This window comes from Lutra lutra, chromosome 1, assembly GCF_902655055.1.
Source record: "Lutra lutra chromosome 1, mLutLut1.2, whole genome shotgun sequence".
NCBI classification, from domain to species: Eukaryota; Metazoa; Chordata; class Mammalia; order Carnivora; family Mustelidae; genus Lutra; species Lutra lutra.
This window is the reverse complement of record NC_062278.1, coordinates 57,131,130-57,147,529: the sequence shown is the minus strand read 5'-3', so window position 1 is coordinate 57,147,529 and position 16,400 is coordinate 57,131,130. Positions and strand designations below refer to the sequence as shown.

At 38.6% G+C, this 16,400-nt stretch overlaps 1 protein-coding gene across 1 annotated transcript in view; it reads left to right on the top strand.

Moving 5' to 3' along the window:
• GUCA1C (guanylate cyclase activator 1C) overlaps positions 1-16,085 on the top strand; it is a 29,158-nt gene extending 13,073 nt beyond the window's left edge. The window contains exons 2-4 of the mRNA XM_047747486.1: positions 2,445-2,594; positions 7,218-7,305; positions 15,844-16,085. Of these exons, the coding sequence (XP_047603442.1) occupies positions 2,445-2,594; positions 7,218-7,305; positions 15,844-16,013 (408 nt within the window). The 3' untranslated portion in view covers positions 16,014-16,085. The remainder of the gene's footprint in view (positions 1-2,444; positions 2,595-7,217; positions 7,306-15,843) is intronic.
• The last annotated feature ends 315 nt before the right edge of the window (positions 16,086-16,400 follow it).

Sequence of the window (16,400 nt, the reverse complement as noted above, 5' to 3'; positions counted from 1 at the left end):
CACTGATGCAAATTTCTACAAAATCTTACCAGAAAGATAACTGGAAAGAAGAATTGGCTGTGGATTGTTAATTTGTCTAATTACATAATGGAATGCTGAAATGAAAACAGAAAATTTTTTGCTTGCAGGAGATTTTGCCAAAGGCTGCAGTTGTCTAAGGAAAAAAGACTTCCTTTCTTACCCACCATCAACTTTGGTTGTAAATTAACTGGATTGTCCATTTTAAAGCCATACATACAATGAAAATATTTATGCTCCTCTCCTGATACAGTTTGCTCAGAGCTTCCAGAACCTGGTTTAGAAGGAGTTAGGGCCACCCACCCACAGTGCCTAATCATAAAATACCAAATGTTCTAACGTCAACATGGTTCAGTCTAGCCTGTTGCCACTCATTATACAGGTGACACCAAACACTGTGATCACTGAAGCAGGACTCGAAAAGCGAAACAAACCATCACAAAATAGAAGGTTTTTATGGAAACTTTATAGCAAGCCAGCCAAGACTTCTCAGGGAGGTTGCTTCTGTAAGCTTTGGGCAAACAGGCATAAAAACTACCCAAGAAATGGTTGTATCGATTGCGTGCCCTAAGACACACAAGAGGAAGACCTGAGAGCCAATGTCCCCGTTGTCCATTCAACTTCTGTTCTCTGCACCTGCTGGTCTCATCACTGAAAAATAATGGTCATGTCCCACCAAGTCAGAAGATATCTTGATGTCATCTTCAATACATTTCAACTCTGTGAGAACATATCTCCCTTGTCTCAGCCATAGCAAGGCTAGTGATTCATATGGTGAAGTGGTAACGAGCAGTAGGAAAGGCAGATGGAGAAAAGGTAAAACCAGTTATGTTTTGTAGACTTAAGCAAATTTCCTTCAGGAGACCTATTCAACCAGACTCCAAACCGTTAGCAGAAGTCTTATCACTTACAAGAAGCATTAAAATTATTGATGGAGTAAAGATATCTAAGCTGTAAAATGTAAAAATCTAATACATGTCGGGGCGCCTGGGTGGCTCAGTGGGTTAAAGCCTCTGCCTTCTGCTCAGATCATGATCTCAGGGTCCTGGGATCAAGCCCCACATCGGGCTCTCTGCTCAGCAGGGAGCCTGCTTCCCTTCCTCTCTTTCTGCCTGCCTTTCTGCCTACTTGTGATCTCTGTCAAATAAATAAATCTGTGTCAAATAAATAAATAAAATCTTTAAAAAAAAATCTAATACATGTAGTAAAATTTTAAAATATTTTCTTACGGTATTTTTATTATATATTGTAGAAATTTAAAAAAAAAAAACAATACATTTTAAAGACCAGGCTATAGTGATTAGCACATTGGCTTTCAATATCCAAGATATTGTAGTAGTCTACAATACAAAACAAGCAAAACAAAACAAAACAAAAACACACAAACAGACACACAAAAAGCTGTTAACCAGCAAACAAGCTTTGCTTCACAACCAGAACTACTGGTGATTTTTCATTTGCTTTTCTTATAGACTAGACACAAAACCTTGAGGCTCAAAGCAAAAGCGTACCATTTTATAGGCCAATACGTTTCAAGCCCTTTATATCCAAGGGAAAGGAGTACTTTATGTTACCTCCTGTTTTGTAAATAGGACTCTGCATTCCAAAGTTCCAAGGGGAATGCAGCTGACAGAGTGCTTTCTTGGGCTGAATACGCCACCATTTGGTATTTGAACTCCCATGGGAACACAGCAGAGAATGGGTCCCGCGCTCCCTAGAGCCAGTTACCTTTCTTAAGATAGTTGAGCGAGGTTTGGACGGTGTGAGTCTTAAGAATGATACCTACTATTTCTGTTTCAAATGAAAGTGAAACAAGATGAGGGAAACTGCCTAAAGCTTGAGAGCTTTAAACAGTCTTTTCTAAGATTGACTAACATGGCAAAATCTTTACAGAAAAGAGGCTCATAAATTTTGATTCATACTGAAAACGACATACTTAAAAGGAATCGTGGAGTTTAGCATTCCAAAAATATCAACGGGGATCTCTAAAAAGGAGTACAGAATTTAGCTCCTTGGTAATAATTCCTTTCTACTAGAAACTGGTACCTCGTCTTTTCCTGAGTGGAGGACAAAACTTGAAGATATTCAGGAGAAGACGGTCACTGTGGCATGTCTGGTGGTGAGGTTACAGCCTTCTCTCCTAGGATTTCAGAACTTTTCCCCTTTTTGGGGGGGCATAAGGAGTAGATATTTTCTCTTAAAAAAAAAAGGAACTTATCTATATATTTAAAGTCGCTTGTTTCTATTCACTGTACCCATGTTTTTGTTTGTTTATTTAACAAAATGCTGGGAAATTTTCTATGCTTTAATCTTGTGGGTTCTATTAATTTGTGCTAATGGTCTTGCTCATATGAACCATGACTTCTCAAATAAAAACAATTGTTTTTCTTAGATATTGATTTCCCTTTCCACCTTGCTTTTCATAGGATGGATTTATTGACTTTTTAGAGTTTATTGCTGCTATAAATCTAGTTATACGAGGAAAAATGGAGCAAAAATTAAAATGGTATTTTAAGCTGTATGATGCTGATGGAAATGGTTCTATTGACAAAAAGGAACTACTGAACATCTTCATGGTAAGTGAAGTAGTGAAACAACTTTGTAGGACATGGTATAGTTAATGTCATTTTCTTCCTTGTGGAGCTGGCAAGAGCTATGTGGTTGGTGACTCTTGGGATATACATTTGGAACCACTGGAACAATGTAAATGTCACTATGCTATTGGTTACTGAGTATGCACTTGCAAACCAGCATTTTCTTGTTGATGTCAAATTCACAGATGTAGCAGAGTACGGAGATGAAAAATGAAATAAACATCATGTTCTAAAGCAATTTACCTTTTGTCTGCATCCGTGCAGAAAGTTTTGTGAGGAACAGCTAAAATACTAGGTGATTTATATAACAAGAGCCATGAACTAAGAACAAAGGTAGCTGAGGAGTAATCTTTCTGGGGGCTAGACTAAAGTATTTTTAATAGGTAGCTCAAGGATCTCAGGTCCTTTCCAGCTCTAAAGATCAATGAGTCCCTTTATGAATCTCGTCCCCCTCCATCATGGAAGTGGGAATAATTATTATCACGGTATCAGATGAAATGGGTCATAGAGTAAAAGATGGTTAAATGAGACATTGTACCTAGGTGAGGTTGTGAAGTAAAATAAACATTAGGAATGTGATATAGTGAATTTGTAACAGAGTCAGAATTAAAATCAGAAGTCTTAGAAATGATCTGGTCCAAATTCTTCCATTTACAGATGAAGGATCTGAGTTACAAACATAATACATAGTATAATTTTAGCAAAATGCAAAGAAAAGTAAATGGGTAGAACTACCATTATCATTAAACACCTCCATAAATGGACAAAGCTGTTAAAATGTAAAACTGTTTAACAAATGTAGAGTTCACCAACATATGCAAAGAATTCAAGAGTGTGTTAATACTAATATTGCTTCCACTTTAATCTCACAGAGGTAATTCACAAAAAAGTACTAAGATGCACTTCATAATTGAATTTTGTAAACATTAAAATTCAGAAATTCTGTATATATATTACATATTGCAACACAAAATTAGGAATCTAAAATATTCTCTAGAGAGTACCCAACCCCATGTAAATTTTAGAATGTCCTCTTAAATAAACATTCTTGAATTTATTTAAAAAAATGTAAAATATGTAATAAAGCATACAGATATTGGGGGATGCTTCCAAAGCAGTACAAAAACCAAGCATTCTTATCCTGGGATCTATGGATCTGTGGTCTTTAGGGATCCTTGAAGGCCATGAAATCGAGGGCAGGTTTTTTTCCTGCATATGTTTTCCATTTCTGGGGGAGGGAGAGGGTCATCAAATTCTTAAAAGAATTAGGAAGAACAAAAGGATAAAAATGATTTTGTCTAAATCTTATGGAAATTTTTGCACAGATTTTCATTAGTTAAAATGTATAACTTATGTTAGTGAGAAAAGGAAAGAGAAATATTAAGTAGCTAATTGAATTTTTTTCTTAAAGTGTTTAGAAAGAGAACAAAAAGAAATAAGGAAACAATAAAAACAGAGCAGAAATTAATAATTGATACTATTGGTCTCCACTGAAATTAATAAAGATTAACAAGAATAAGATGTAATTCTCGCAAGGGCACTGTAAGAAGTGTACCCTTACACACTGTGGAGGAAGTATAAATGGATAGAACATTCTTGGAAACTTGGTAATCTGCATCAAGAGGCAAAAAGTTTATCTTCATTTTAGAGTCAACATTTTTGGTCAGGAAAAGCAATCATTAACATCAAAGATAAAAGTTCTATGACTTACATCACAGAGTCACTTAAAATACTAAAAAATAAGTGACTTAAAAGAGGAAAAGTTTTAAATAAATTAACGCAATGGAATACGTACTTGCCAAAAATGAGTGGTCGACAAACATGTTTTCTCTATGGTGGCAAGTGAAAAAAAAAATAGGGTCAGGAATAATACATGCTGTTTAATAGAAGTTCTTTCAATACGTAATAATAGGATGTTAAAATAAAATACAGCCCAATCACCAAAAGGATCCAAAGGAAGTACTAGATTATAGGCAAAATTTAAAAAGGAAGTAGTTTCACTTCAAAGGCATAAAATGGTTAGGAGAATTCTGAGCAGGATTATTAGAGAGGATTTCTTGGGTAAGAGCACTCAAGTCAGTAGCATGGGGATTTAAGGAGACCATGGAGTTTTGGGCAACACTGTGTTCCATTGTTTGAATCTGAGAAATCCATATGAAACAGACCATGGCAGCAGAGTTGAGGGATATGGCTTAGGAAGTGTCACATGCCCAGAATTAGTTGGGACGGAGGTTTTTTTCGTAGATCAGATATGGGGGGTGGGGAAGCTGATATAGAGTTGTCTTGGATCTTGTCCAGCTGAGCCCCTTGGAGAAATGAAGCCACCTCAGAAGAAGAGGGAGCTAGAGGTAGAACCAGAGAGTGGTTCTCAACCATGAATGGGGTTGCGCTCCTTCTCCCCCAGGGGACACGTGGCAATGTTGGGAGACATTCTGGTTGTCAGCGGGGCAGTGAGTGGGGTTGGGCGTGGTGCAACTGCTCTCTATTGTTTAGAGACCATCTATTGTTTGGATGTTAAACATTCTCCAATGCACAGGACAATCCTGAACAAGAAAGAATTGTTTAGTCCGAAATATCAATTGTGCAGATATTGAGAAACTCAGACCTAGAACTTGTAGAAGGAGCCTTGAGGGGTCAGCTGGAATCAAAATGCCTGACGCATGTCTAGGGAATTGCAGGAGAGAGTCTCAGTAATGAAGGGGAGGCATGGTCTTAGATAAGGAGGGGATTTCCAACATCTGCCATCCGGAGAGCTCTGACACTCGAGAGCCATGACAGTGCCTGCCAAGTCAGAGGTGTCCTGCTCCCCCTTCTTTCTTACCTCCTCCTGCTCCAGCTCAGAGTTCTCAGAGAAGAGCTTAGCAAAATGCAGGAGAAAGTGAGAGAACCATGAGACACTATGGACTCTGAAAAACAATCTGAGGGTTTTGAAGGGGTGGGGGGTGGGAAGTTGGGTGACCCTGGTGGTGGGTAATATGGAGGGCACATATTGCATGGAGCATTGGGTGTGGTGCATAAACAATGAATTCTGGTACACTGAAAAGAAATGAAAAAAATAAAAAATTATAATTAAAAAAAAAAGTACAGATATGCTAAATGAGGGAGAAGAGAAGAAAATAAGCCGTGCGTCCTTGCCTGTTCCCCAACCATGTTTCTCCTGTAAGATGAGGGAAAACACAGGCAACACTGACAGCTCCCTCTGAAAATATCCCTTCAGGTCTATCAACCTTCCAGTCAGTCCTTCAGTCTCACTTATATTGCCCAGAGATGGGTGACAGACAAATCCTAGAAATTGCGTAATCTTTTATTATGACATATACATACGGTCTAGCATCCCTTCAGGCTAAACCTGAAGATGCCTAGCCAAATTTTCTAAGCCTTTGAGACCTCTTTCAAGACACTGAGAAACACTAAAAATGTCCAATAGGGTACTACATGTACGTAACCATTATTCTAAGTATCACCCTATATTTGACTGTGAGACCTTGACTTGCTAAGGCCAGGAGTTGTGCATTACCACTGTTCGCTCTGGCTAATCCTGGATTCAGCTTCTGTAATGCTTGAGAAACAGGAGAAGAGATAGTCCTATTGCAGACTGTGCCCTCAATTAAAATATGTTGCCAGTGGTTTTTCTAAAGATCCCTTCATGTTCAATCAAGATAGTTATGTTCAGGGGCGCCTGGGTGGCTCAGTGGGTTAAGCTGCTGCCTTCGGCTCAGGTCATGATCCCAAGTCCTGGGTTCAAGCCCCGCATCGGGCTTTCTGCTCTGCAGGGAGCCTGCTTCCTCCTCTCTCTCTGTCTCTCTGCCTGCTTGTGATTTCTCTCTGTCAAATAAATAAATAAAAATCTTTAAAAAAAAAAAAGATAGTTATGTTCAGATTCCCAGATGACTACTCATTCTCTCTCTTCATCTCTCTTTCATTTCGTTATGCATTTCTACATCAAATATTGGTCACTTAATTTAATCACCTGGAGATGGGGAGAAGTCGAGAATGGTTAAATTTTCCCTCCAGGAAAGCTGGAAATGTCATTTTCCCTGGGTCCCCTGACAGCTGTAATGATGAAGGTGCTGGCAGGATGTGAGAGAAATATCGTGTCTTTCCAAGGCATATATATCTGTCTTCCCAGCCGATCATTCCACAAAAGGGCAAAAAGGACCAGAGGTGCCAGTGTCAGAAGCTAGAGGGAAAGCCTTAGATGGTTACAGAATATCCTTTCATGTTTCTCCATAAAATCAATGATAATTGGTCTGAAGTTGTGAGCATTTTCTGTTTTCTAGGTCCAGAATTCTTACGACAGTGGCTGCTACAATTTTTTCCTCCAGTAGACTTTTTTGCATCTTTTGTGACCTAATATGTCGAATGGATCCCTTTCTGCTCTATAATATCAAACTTCAGATTGTATTCAGTTAATTAAATTTCTAAGCCTCATTACCCTGAACTGACATATAATCTTTTTATTTATTTTTAACAACTAGAACAGGTTGGACAGTCAAAATGACATGAACACATCCTCAAATTCTGTCACATTGTGGGTAGAAATGTCACAAAAATGTATTTGCTTCCTGCAAAGTTGAACTTTCTGATTTAATTTCTCTTTTACAGGCTGTACAGGCCCTCAACGGCCAGCAAACTCTGACTCCTGAAGAATTTACTGATTTGGTTTTTCATAAGATCGATATAAACAATGATGGTAAGGCAATTACTCTCCTTGGGCTTACTTTTTAAAAATTCTACAAAGTAGGGGCGCCTGGGTGGCTCAGTGGGTTAAGCCGCTGCCTTCGGCTCAGGTCATGATCTCAGGGTCCTGGGATCGAGCCCCGCATTGGGCTCTCTGCTCAGCATGGAGCCTGCTTCCTCCTCTCTCCCTGCCTGCCTCTCTGCCTGCTTGTGGTCTCTGTCTGTCAAATAAATAAATAAAATCTTTAAAAAAAATAAAATAAAATAAAAAATAAAAATTCTACAAAGTAGTAGATGGTGGTGTGGGAATGCCATTAGGCAAAAGCATGAACCTTTCAAGAAAATCCTAGTTTTGATATCACTTGGGCTTCATAATTTGGCCAATTCAATGTTCTCTAGTCAGTACAATTAAATTGAGTAAATATTTATTGAAAAAATACACACACACACACAAATATTTTCAGTTCGTGATGCTTAACACTTTGGGATATATGAACAAAGTAAAGAGAGGTACAAGGAAAGAAAAGTGGGAAAATATGATTGGAAGGACTCTCTTGTTCGCTTTGGGGTATGTTCTAGTGATTATTACTTTTTACTAGAGGTGTAGCATCAACTTGCCAATAAACTCAAGTTTTCCATAGTATAAAAATCATTTCTTCAATTGTGTAATTTACCTCTACTATCAGATTTTCCCCTTCCCTTTGAATACACACTTCTGGGAAGAGTTGTTGTATTTGCCTTCATTTCTGTTCTTCGTACCTTTTCTACATTTCTACTCTTTCTGCTAATTTTTCCATCTGCTATTGCTACCCTCAAATCTGGCTTCCTCCTTTAGCTCAGAGAAGGTACACTTCTTGTTCAGAAGCTGAGTGAAAGGGAAGATGCAGACATTCTAGGAGAAGGGGGAATGCTTACACTGAAAGACTTTGATCTCAGTAAACTGATAGGGGAGCATATTGATTGGAGATTGAAGCAACCTATCTAGGAATGTTCCTTGAAAACAGAAAGTTTGACATTGTGGAAAAATATGAAGTTAGTAAGTGATTTAAGTGGGGAAAAGGGATGGATATGAGGTATTGGGACTCCAGCCATGGTTGCCATCAATCTAAGGTAACTTTTTCCTAAGAACCAACATGCCCGCCATAGGTCACTTCTTTTAATGGACACTAGAGGGCAGTAGACACCCATGTTGAGTGTGGCAGTTTGCACACGTCTACTGTGGCAGCTCAGTCTGGCAGGATGGGATGGTGAGGGGGCTGAGAGGGAGTTCACATGAAACCGTCACTATGAATGAGCCAAACAACTGGACAAGAATATAAATCTCAGAATAACACTTTAGAAATATATCAATAGCATTAATCTCCCTCTTAGACCTAGTCCTAGTTTGCTTCACTTTAATTTCAAGTCAGCACGCTCATTTTCTAAATGACCAAGATCAGAGTCATGTGGTTGTAATCACTTATCTTTGGGTCTATCTAGATTGAGGGTAAAATAAGTCAGTTCATGTGAAAACTTGCAAAACACAGATTCCGACTATCCAGAATTGACAAGGAAACTAAGTGAAGGTAGACAAGGACCAGAGAAATGGAAAGTGGAAGATCTTAGGAGGTAATGACAATTTTATTTAAAATATGCAACTGAAAATTCTAATCACCAAACAGGACAAATACTGTAGGTTTTCTTCTGTTTTAGTTTTTAATCTTAGAAGTGCTAGAGTATGGCAGGGATTGGAGTAGAGATGATAAAATATTTCAGGCTGGGGCTGAAATCATTGACCAAAGGACAAGTGTCATGGAAATAGATGGGACATTGTGAATGTTTCAGATTTAGTAATACAATAAAGATCAAAAGGGCAGGTCAAGAATGTTTGAAAATATCTCTGGATGCTGCATCTAGGGATGGAAGTCGGGGGAAAGGAAAAGTGACCTCTCCTGGAGAAGTTTGAGGATTGTGTTCTCCTTGAGAAGGGGCTTGATTTCTATTAGTGTGAAGGAACAGATAATGTGTTCCAGAAAACAAGAAAATGATGCAGGACTCTCTATTTATTATCTAAACAGTTTCCTTACAAACAAAGTATAAGGAGCCAGTAAAATGGGAGAATGTGATTGGAAGGGCCTAGAAAAAGAAAGAGAAGGTTGCAAAAGGATGCAAATCTAGAAGAATGAAGGTGTTTTCTTGGACAATAATTAAGGATACCTGCAGCCCAGGAAACGGGCTCTTTGATCTGAAAGAATATGTCAAAAGAAAGAGAATACATTATTGTTTCTGGAATGGCTTATAGAACTAATCATGCAAATCATTTCCTCTGATGGAAATTTGTATTTAAGAAAAAAGATGTATATCATTGTCTTTACAATGAAGATATCAAATAAACTAGTTGCATTTTGGAACAACAGTGAACCACTGTTTCTTGGCAAATGCATATACACAACTGAAACTGATAGAATTTGCTTTTATATGCAAATTATTGGAGGTTGTTGTATCATCTCATCAAGAGACAGCTGGATCATTCTGTATATCAAGAAAAGGATGCTGAAATTGTACATTTGGACAAAGACAGACCAGAGCACCAGAAGGCAAGGAAAAGAAAGTAATGAAGACATAGAAGGTTGATATTTGCAGAAGTATAAAAGGATTTTCCCAGTATTTGACATAGGAAAATAAAGTGTTTCACTCACACATGAGCGTAAGCACCACTGGGGAAAATGTCTATTTATCTTTGTACAGATCTAAGTGTATATACCTCGAATAAGACTTTTTAAATTGCTAATTATTATTGTTATCAAAACATTAGTGTTGGGAGAAATAGAAATGTTAGTCAAGTTTACCCGAATAGTGTTGACTATGTGCCAATGTATTTTTTAATTTTCAAACTGAAAAGCAAGCATACTATTGGTATCTGATAATCCAGTGAATGTTGAAACCAAAGATAAAGAAGATCACAATACACCAGGATCAACTTTAGGAACATAGACGAACATCCCAATTTGACTGCAAATTGTTTACAACAGAATGACCAACATCAAATTTGTTGGGACAAAAAAATACACCACAGCTATGAAGTATTCTATACGTGATCATCATGGTAGTTAGCAAATCAAAGTTGGAAGACAAATTAAAAGAGAAGCATAGGATAAATGTTAAGAAAACAAAAAGATGAGATTCTACAAACTCCATGAGGGCAAGAACTATTTCTGTTTTATGTCCTTTGGTATTTCTTGCATGCTCACACTTCCTGACATGTACTAGTACCTTAATGAATAGTTGTTAGATGAATGAGTGGTAAGAAGATGTCATGAAAAGTGAAGGAAGAAATAAAAAAGAAACAAGCACAACATGCAATTTTTTAAAAAAGATTTATTTCTTTATTGGAGAGAGCGAGCGAGCAAGAGAATGAGAAAGAGAGCACATGCACACACTAGTGGGGGAAGGGGCAGAGGGAGAGAGGGACAAGCAAGCTCCTCACTGAGTAGGAAAGCCAAAACAGGGCTCCATTCTAAAACCCTGAGATCAAGACCCGAGCTGAATTCAAGAATCAGATGCATAGCTGACTGAACCATATAGGCCCCCGACAACATGCAATGTTATCTGTAGGAAGAAAGATAACATCTGCAATGTTATGTGTCTAGACTACTTTGGAAATTAACATACATGTGTGTATGCTCACTTCACAAAATGTAAGTGCAATTGATTAGCAGGAGTTAATTACTCCTGGAAAGTGAAACTGCAGGGACAGAAAGGGATTATGGGGGGATTCTTTCATTTCATTACACCTTTTTGTAGTGCTTAAGTTTTGTATCATGAGCATATATTATTGTAATAATTCAACAAGAAATTTTTTTATTCTTATATTATGAACAAAAGCATCAGGAAGGAAAACTTGAAGAGAATGACAAAGACAGAAGATTGGAAGTTCAATATTCAATGTTATTGAGGAATGAAAACAGGCAGGATAGCAAGACAAGTCAGGATAAATGGTTAAGCATGGAATTCTGCAGCCTTTCCTGCAGGAAGAATAGCAAGCGTGTTCTACCATCCACTGCCTAGGAGTCGTTCTTGACATGATTTAGGAAGATTTATAGCAGAAAGCATCCAGAAGTTTAACATGGCACCAAACAGCACAGGGGCAGCGGAGACGTCAGTGGCTCATAATACTAAACCGTGAAAGTGAAAAGAGACAGAACAAGACCAAAGACAAAATGAAAGAGGTGATTATTGGGTGGATATTTTGGGTAAAAGAAAACAGGGACAGGACATGAAGACATTTTATTGAGCAGTTACCCAGAAGGACCACTGTCGTCAGCCAGAACATTGTAGAAAGCCACAAGAGTCACAGCGACTCAAGCTGGGAAGCAGAACTACCAGGGAGAAGAGGGCATCGGGTTTTCTCGTACAAGAGAAGAAACTGCTGCACTTAAAAAGTGGGCTATAGAATGCTGCTAAATGCCGCTAGCGCCACCTTGCTAGTGACTACAAAATTGTGTCGTGTAAAATCTTCACTGGTTCCGGCCCTTGAAAATCTGGTCGTTCTCATCTCCTGAGACCCCGCCACCAACCTTCCCCCAACTCCCCCCCCACCCCGTTCCCATTTCTGCTACTTTCCCAGCCCCACTACACTGTTCACCAACTTCTAATTTAAAAGCGTTAGAAAGAATTGACAAAAAGTCCTTTACACAGGCTGGTTTCTTTCAAAACCAGGTTGACTTCTTTAGAGCAAAAATGATAACGTGGGCTTGTATAGGAAATCTTGGCTTTTCTTTTGAGGAGAGTGGGTAGGAGGCCTTTTTTTGTTTTGTTATGAAAGATAATATAAGAGGTTAATGGGGAGAAATACAGGACCCAGGAATGTCAACAAGATAACCAGATTGCAAAAAGAAGGCTAAAGAAAATATTCACAGGTAACCTGTATCATCAATGAAGCTGCTGAAATCGGTAGTGGGTGATAGAAGAGCATTGACCTTCAGGGTCCCCAGGAGGAGAGAAAGTATCCACAAATGCAACCAACAACACTAAACCATGTAGCTATAAATGATGTGTATAGGTATATTTCAACATGTAAAAATAAAATTGTCTTCTTTTGAATTATGCCTTACAAATACTGAAATGTGTCTTGAAATATACAACAAAATAATACAAACTCAAACAATTGTTTGAGATCCTTTTGAACTCTGTGATCTCCAGCTCAGTCACCTCTTACTGGCTTTGGCTCTACGGTGGCAGATTTTTTTTTTTTTTTTTTGAAGGAAGCTTCTGGACCTGCATAGGCGATACTTTTTAGACAGATTCAGAAATCATCCTTTTAATTTGTTTGGGTATAAAACTGCAGGCAAATTAAAAGGGATTAGGAAGCAATGTTTAAGAGCATCAGATAAAAGAAAGCAGTTTGTCAGCATGTTTTCTGAGCACCTGTCACATTCCAGAACAGTAGCATTGGAGGAAATGGCACTTGTAGCTGGGACTTACTACATGTTTGATGAGTAAGTGAATGAATGCTAAGTGCTAGAGGGAAAAGAGGAAAATTCCAAAGTAAGTACTTTATTTAGAAATAGTAAATGTTGTCAGTTGCTATAGGTAGAAGTTGGCTTAATTTCAAAAAAAAATTTTATAGTAAGTGGTTAGGTAACATGAAAAAAATAAAATATGCAGAGTTCACACATGTTTTGAGAAAAGAGAAAAAACAACAGTGAAGACTTCCATCCTCTAATTTGCTAAGGGAGTAGAACTTAAAAGTTTCATCACAAGAAAAAAAAAGTATAAAGTATAACTTACATGCCGTGATGGATTTTGCAAGATGTGCATGTATCAAATCATTACATTGTATACCTTAAACTGAAACAGTGTTATATGTCAATTCTATCTCAATTTTTTTTTAAATGTTTTTAAAAGAAATCCCATCTTTTCTCTCTTTGCCATACCAGTAACCTGTGTTGCTTTTTACTTGACATGGTGACTATACCCTCCACACCCTTAGACACAGCTCCTTCCTCCTGCACTGGTGACAGCGGACAAGTGTTATAACTGAGTGATCAAAACCCATTTCAGTTACCCCGTCTCCACTCTCACTTCTCTTTTGGTTATGTGAAGCCCCTAGAAATTTGAATAACTTTTGCGTGGGGAATTTAGCAGCTATGATTTCTTTTTGCAAAAATTGATAAGATTATTTTGTTGCTGTTGTTTATGGGTCCCGTGACCCAACATGCCACTCCATGGCTGTCCCCAGACCCACACTTACTACTCCTCATTTTGTTTTTTCTCTTTAACTTTGATTCATTCCATTCCATGGTTATACATCCCCTGTGAGACATAGATGACTTCATGCTTACCCTGTGCATCTTGCACAAACTTCTTTGGCATAAGGAAAACATAAGGAACAAAGATTCAATTTCCATTTAAAAAACGTGTTTTAGAATTTTCCTACTGAAACCAAGAGGATGGTATCTTATGAGAATGTGATGATCCATGCTTATTTATATTTGAATCACTATCGTGATGTTTTGGATATTTGATTTTATCCACTAAAAAGTATCTCAGGCCCTGCTGACTGTTTGCCTCAGATGTTCATTCTCTAGTTACTGAATGTTCTTGGTTTGTCTTTGGCTGCCCTTCCACATAGCCACAAAACCTATTTGGTACAATCACTTTGAGATCAGAGCTACATCTATACCCCTTGACTTGAAGACATTCATGTGCAACCATATCCCAGCAGACTCTAAGCCCAGGGTGGGTGGTGGTCCAGGTGAGGCCAAAGAAAAGACCTGGAGACAGCAATCAAGACATAGGGGTTTTTGTTTGTTTGTTTGTTTGCTTTTGTCTTTGTTTTTAAAGATTGTATTATTTATTTGAGAGAAAGAAAGTGAGCATGAGCAGGGGAGGGGCAGAGGGAGAAGGAGAGAGAGAACCAGACTCCCCATTGAGCAGGGAGCCTGATGTGGGACAAGACAGAGGTTTATTGGGAGAACTTATGTATAGGGAATCCAAGAGTGGCCTCCTGGTTGGAACAACTGCTACAGACATCTCTGTGCATCAAGTTTTATATCATAGGAATTTAACCTAGCAACTATTAGTGGCCCTTCCCCTCCTTGCATTGAGAGAGCTTCCAAGGAAACCAAGGTCTGCCACCTGGATACTTTTTTAAGGGAGATACTCCAGGTTGGCCAACCCCAGGGGTCCTGATCACTTGAACACTAAACAATGCATTCTACATCACATTCTGCTTGATAGGAATATAGAGAGAGGACAGAATCTCTACATTTTCAAGACAGTGATTAACAAGGGCATTTGGAGGTGCTTACACAGCATGTACCATAAAGCTCATAATTACAAACAAATGAGTCAGCAGAGAACCCCCATCCTTCCAAAATGTTGAAAAGTTGTCTTGTGGGATGAGGCTTGTGCCAAAACATAGCAGCCATGGTACATGGGTATAAGGCAATGGTTTTATAGCCTGGGACTCGCCAGGATGGGTCCACAGCTTAAGTCAAACTGATGAAATTAGGAATAAAAAATGAGGGGGGAGCCTGAGTGGCTCAGGTGGTTGAGTGTCCAACTCTTGATCACAGCTCAGGTCTTGATCTCAGGGTCATAAGTTCAAGCTCCACACTGGGCTCCATGCTGGGCGTGAAGCCTACTTAAAAAAAAAAAATCAGAAGACAGCCTACCAATAATTGTATGTGGAATGAATTAATGTTTAACTTTTTTAGGGGCAGCTGGGGGGGCTCAGTTGGTTAAGCGTCTGACTCTTGGTTTGGCTCAGGTCATGATCTCAGGGTCCTGAGCTTGAGCCCCACGTTGAGCTCCATGCTCAGTGTGGAGTCTGCTTGTTCTTCTCCTTCCCCTTGCACATGCTCTCTCTGTCTCTCTCTTTCTCTCTGTCTCAAATAAATAAAATCTTTAAAAAAAAAAAATGTTTAACCTTCCTCACAGCTTTGGATAGTCCCTGGAATTATTTCCTTAGAGAAGAAGGTTGAAAACAACCTTAAACATAGTCATTTCCTCCTGATCTTAGAAATCAGCAATATTTATGCTCCTATCACTTGCTCATATCTTCAAGATTAAATGTCAAATAATCGATACTGTGTAAAGACATGACTGTGTATGTGAACACAAGTGCATTGCTAATGTTCTCCACTCAAAAACAGGTTGTAGTTGGGGCACCTGGGTTGTTCAGTTGATTAAGCTTTGGACTCTTGATTTTAGCTCAGGTCATGATCTCAGGGTCATGAGCTTGAGCCCCGCATCAGGCTCTGCACTGGCCATGGAGCCCGCTTGAGATTCTCTCTCTCTTTCTCCATCTGCCCCTCCCCCTGCCTCTGCTTGCACTTCCTCCCCACCCCCCACCTTAAAAAATTAGATTGTATTTGTCATCGATATTTTCACTGGCAACCCTACCATTGAATGCTTTTCTGTGTAAGGATATTCAAAGAATTCAGAGTCTGGTTGAGGTGAAAGGATGTCAGAAGAATATCAAGAAAAGTATCAGGGAATATATTATATACACAAGTGATTGGTATGAACAAAGCCTCTTGTTAATTGTTCATTTATTATTTTCTAGGAGAATTGACGTTAGAAGAATTTATCAATGGCACGGAAAAAGATCAAGATCTTCTGGAGATTGTTTCCAAGAGCTTTGACTTTTCTAATGTACTGAAAGTGATCTATAATAAGAAACAGTCAGACACAGATGGGAGGCTTCCTTCAAGCCATGTGAGAAGGCTGATCTAGAGAAGGTGGAAATGAAGCAGCTGTGAGCCATGAGAATGCCTTTCCCAACTTTCAGTGGATGCAAGACTTTCGGTTGAGAAGAGATGAAATTCTCCCACATACATGCTATTGATTTCAGGTTATTATTATAGTTGGTATCGGCTTGTGAATACATCATTTAAGTCCCATGGATATTTCCATGAAGATCTTAGGCAAAATAATTGTTGCTCTTCTATCTATATTAGTGGTTTCCCCACAGATTAGAACATGATGATTAAACTGAAGGATTATCTCCATCCTTTCAAAATAGTGCTCACATGTATATTTCCTTGCACACCTAAATTAATCTGCATCTTGAAATACACCTGGATAATCTGGGCAGTGTCTCCATACTTTAACATTCTTCTT